This window comes from Pseudoliparis swirei, chromosome 9, assembly GCF_029220125.1.
Source record: "Pseudoliparis swirei isolate HS2019 ecotype Mariana Trench chromosome 9, NWPU_hadal_v1, whole genome shotgun sequence".
NCBI classification, from domain to species: domain Eukaryota; kingdom Metazoa; phylum Chordata; class Actinopteri; order Perciformes; family Liparidae; genus Pseudoliparis; species Pseudoliparis swirei.
In genome coordinates, this window is record NC_079396.1 from 27589737 (window position 1) to 27594736 (window position 5000).

A 5000-nucleotide genomic window follows, 5' to 3' on the forward strand; every position below is an offset into this window, starting at 1 on the left:
AATAATGAGGCTTGTAGGGGCCAGCTGCTCGGGGGCCGAGGCCGGGCATTAACCCAGCAGATGGAGCCGGTCTGGGCTCCCGGCTCTGCATATGGTGGCCAGGAGGAGAGCCGGCTAATGGTGCACACACACACACACACCTACACACACACGTACACACACACACACACACACACACCATTCAACGCATGCACGACTCGGAACACAGCTTCCTGAAAGGTCCCCAACATATTTGATCAGAAAATTGAGTCAGCTAATTCTGTAGCCTTGACCGTGTGTGTGTGTGTGTGTGTGTGAGTGTGTGTGTGTGTGTGAGTGTGTGTGATGTGTGTGTGAGACAAGGCCCTCGTAGCCACATGCTCCATCCCCTCCTATTGGTCCTTAGCCCCTCCAACATGTTACGAATGGATCACACAGAAAAACATGACGGTTCTTGAAGGGTTCTTGAAGGGTTCTTTAAAAGTTCTTCGAAAGGTTCTCTGTGGAACCAGATATGGTGCCTTAAAGAACCATGTTCTGAAGGTTCTCTGTGGAACCAGATATGGTGCCTTAAAGAACCATGTTCTGAAGGTTCTCTGTGGAACCAGATATGGTGCCTTAGAGCAGTGGTTCTCAACCTTTTTTCAGTGATGTACCCTCTGTGAAATACTTTCTTCAGCCAAGTACCCCCTAACCAGCGCAAATAATCGTTGGTAAAAAAAAAAGTAGTAATACACAGCACTGTGCCATCAGTGTCGGATTTATTAAACTGTCAACAATGAACATTGCATTAAACTGAATGCTTTAGCGTTTACATGTTAATGAGAAACTTGTGCTTCACTGAGGATCTTTGTCAGTCTTGGTGGCAGCGAGGCCACTGCTGTGATGAAGCTCTTCTCCAGGCACAGTCTGTTTCTTTGCTTTGTTTTTATCACAGTCATTGCGGAGAAGGAGGCCTCACATAAATATGTGGAGGCAAAGGGCAGTAGCTGCTCCAAAGCTTTCTGTCCCAGGTCAGGGTGCTCCTGCTTCACACACACCCAAAACTGTGTGAGTGTGGATGTGGCAAACTTCATCTGGAGGCCACTGTCAGATGACACTTCCAGGAGTTTCTCCTGATAAGTGACAGGTAGCTTCTGTTTGCTTCAGACAAGAGAAATGGGTTTCTCACCCAATCCAGCTGAACAGATTTATCCTCCATGTCAGGAAAGTAGGAATGAAAATCTTGAATCACGTTGGTCAAATGTCCCACGATGACCGACTTGACTGGAGCTCTGTCCACATCCTCACGGGAGAGAAAAGCATCCACCTGGGGAAAGCAGGTGTAATCTCCCTCTACAGAGGACCTTCTCCACAGCTCTGCTTTCTTCAGGAAGCCACCCACCTTGTCATACAGGTTTAAAATGCTGGTCTCCTTGCCCTGCAGAGACACATTCAGTTCGTTCAGTTTGCTGAATATATCTGCCAGATAGCACAGCTTTGCAAGCCAGTCTGTGTCCTGGAACAAGGTGGCATGGGGAGACCTGTGCTCGATCAGAAAGGTGTGTACTTCAGATCGTAATTCCAACAGCCGGTTGAGTATTCTCCCTCGAGAGAGCCAGCGTACTTCTGTGTGCAGCAGCAGTGTTGTGTGTTCAGCTCCCATGTCTTCACAGAGGCGGCGAAACAGGCGTGCATTGCGTGGCCTTGACTTTATGAAGTTGATCACCTTGACGCTGTCGTTCAAAACGTCATGTAACACAGGGCTCATTTTCTTGCACGCCAACGCTTCCCTGTGTATGACACAGTGAGTCCACTTCATATCGGGGTTTTCTTTTTTAATGCGCGCTATGAGTCCTCTCGCGCTGCCCGTCATTGAGGCCGCTGCGTCGGTGCAGATGCTGCGGCAGGATTTCCAGCTCATGCCGTTTTCACAGAAGAAGCTGTTAACAACAACAATGTCCTCTCCTGTTGTTCTTCCCTCCAACGTTTTGCAGAATAGAATGTGCTCATAAATGTCGTCAGTATCGATGTATCTTACAAAAGCAACAAGTTGTGCATTTCCACTGACATCTGTGGATTCATCCAGCTGGAGTGAAAAAGAGTCGCTAATTTCCCCCACAACTTGCTCGACGATGTCTGTTCCCATTTTGTCTATTCTGCGGCAGACAGAGTCATTTGACGAAGGCCCAGTCTGTAACTTCTCCGCTGCGTTTTTGTCTAGCATGGTCTCAGCCAGCACAACAGCGGCAGGAAGGAGCAGGTCTTCGGCTCTGGTGTATGGTTTCTTGGCTTTAGCTATGAGCAAAGACACCGCATAAGATGCCTCCAGGACTTCGGCTGATGTCGTGGAGGCTTTACGCATCGTTTCTTGAGATGACCGGAATTCAGAGAGTTTCCTCTTGAAAAATGCAGGTGGCTTACCAGCGTAATTTGCATGTTTTGTCTTGAGATGGCGCTCAAGATGGGCTGGCTTCATGCTACTGTTGGCTAACCTCTCCCCACAGAAGAAACACAAAGGCTTGGGTGGGTTGCAACTCGTGGACGTAAATCCCATTAAAACATAGTCTTCTGAAAACTGACGGGATTCTGCCGGCTCTGGTTTGGCCTTCTTTGGCACTTGTCCCTCCGTGTTTTCAGCAGCATTGCTGCTACGCTTCAACCACGACTTCATGATTTGAGTTTAAAAGCCGGCAGTGATAGACGGGTCATGACCGTTAGCGTGTGCCACGTTGGGTCAAACCATCGTGATATGGGGGAGACTCTGGGTTTTTAGGATAATTTAATTAAATTGCCTACTTAATATACAATTCAGTTTATGAACTTACACTTGTGTTTTATTGAATATTTATTAGTGCTGTGAAAAATAACGCCTTATGATTAAATTACAGGATTAATTAGTAAAACAATTGTAACGCATTTAACGCATGCGCAGAATGAGCTTCCAATACGTCTGTTGTTGGTCGTCTCTACATGTCATTCTGTCTCTAGTGTCGCGTTAACACGACTCCGATCTCCGTCTCGCGCGTCACCGCAGAGCTCCGATGCCGGCGTGTGCGCGCACATCGGGACGAAAGAAAAGTCCCCCCCCCCTCTCAACAACTCTTCTCGGCTCGCGGGCGGTAGAGCTCCGATGCCAGCGCGCGCATCGCTCAGCCGCGCACACTTTTGAATGGATGCTAATTTTAAATAGATTTTTAAAAAATCTCACGTACCCCCTGGAGTGCCTTCACGTACCCCCAGGGGTACGCGGACCCCCATTTGAGAACCACTGCCTTAGAGAACCATGTTCTGAAGGTTCTCGGGCTGTTGATTGGTCGGGGCTCATGTGGCTGATTGAACATCGCCAGAGCTGGATCTGATGGTTATAGCACTGACTCCTCTGGTTGTATAGAAGTATATGCTTCATGTGTTAAAGCTGCATTCTCTCTCCTGACCACCAGGGGGTGACTCTGGTTATATAGAAGTCCCTATAGTGACTCTACTTCTCTTGATGTATTCCCTCAGTAAACATAAAAAACATGAGTTTATGTCTCAGTCTCTAGTTTCAAGTCTTCTTCTATACAGCATGATGTCATCATTTATACTTTAGGGGCGGGGCTACCAGGTGATTGACAGCTCTCGACCACAGCTCCTCACCTTGGCCAGGCCTCCTACGTCCAGGTAGAAGCAGACGATGAAGACGTTCCAGGCGACCCACAGAGCGACCCACAGCGCGTACTGGAGGACACACACACACACACAGAGACCACATGACAGACACACACACACACACAGAGACCACAGACACACACACACACACACAGAGACCACAATGACACACACACACACACACACAGAGACCACAATGACACACACACACACACAGAGACCACATGACACACACACACACAGAGACCACATGACACACACACACACACACAGAGACCACATGACACACACACACACACACAGAGACCACATGACACACACACACACAGAGACCACATGACACACACACACACACACACAGAGCCCACATGACACACACACACACACACAGAGACCACATGACACACACACACACACCCACAGAGACCACACACACACACACACACAGACCACATGACACACACACACACACAGACCACATGACACACACACACACAGAGACCACATGACACACACACACACACACAGAGACCACATGACACACACACACACACCCACAGAGACCACACACACACACACACAGACCACATGACACACACACACACACACAGACCACATGACACACACACACACCCACAGAGACCACATGACACACACACACACACAGACCACATGACACACACACACACCCACAGAGACCACATGACACACACACACACACACAGACCACATGACACACACACACACAGACCACATGACACACACACACACACAGACCACATGACACACACACACACAGAGACCACATGACACACACACACACCCACAGAGACCACACACACACACACACACAGACCACATGACACACACACACACACACAGACCACATGACACACACACACACACACAGAGACCACATGACACACACACACACACACCCACAGAGACCACACACACACACACACAGACCCACAGAGACCACACACACACACACACAGACCACATGACACACACACACACAGACCACATGACACACACACACAGAGATGACACACACACACACCCACAGAGACCACACACACACACACACACAGACCACATGACACACACACACACACAGACCACATGACACACACACACAGAGATCACATGACACACACACACACACCCACAGAGACCACACACACACACAGACCACATGACACACACACATAGAGACCACATGACACACACACACACCCACAGAGACCACACACACACACACACACACACACAGACCACATGACACACACACACACACAGACCACATGACACACACACACAGAGACCACATGACACACACACACACACCCACAGAGACCACACACACACACACACACAGACCACATGAC

General features: G+C 49.0%; 1 protein-coding gene across 1 annotated transcript in view; it reads right to left on the reverse strand.

The window, feature by feature from the left end:
• nkain4 (sodium/potassium transporting ATPase interacting 4) overlaps positions 1 to 5000 on the reverse strand; it is a 37642-nt gene that overhangs the window by 11272 nt on the left and 21370 nt on the right. The window contains exon 3 of the mRNA XM_056422561.1: positions 3598 to 3678. Coding sequence (XP_056278536.1) covers positions 3598 to 3678 — 81 coding nt within the window. The remainder of the gene's footprint in view (positions 1 to 3597; positions 3679 to 5000) is intronic.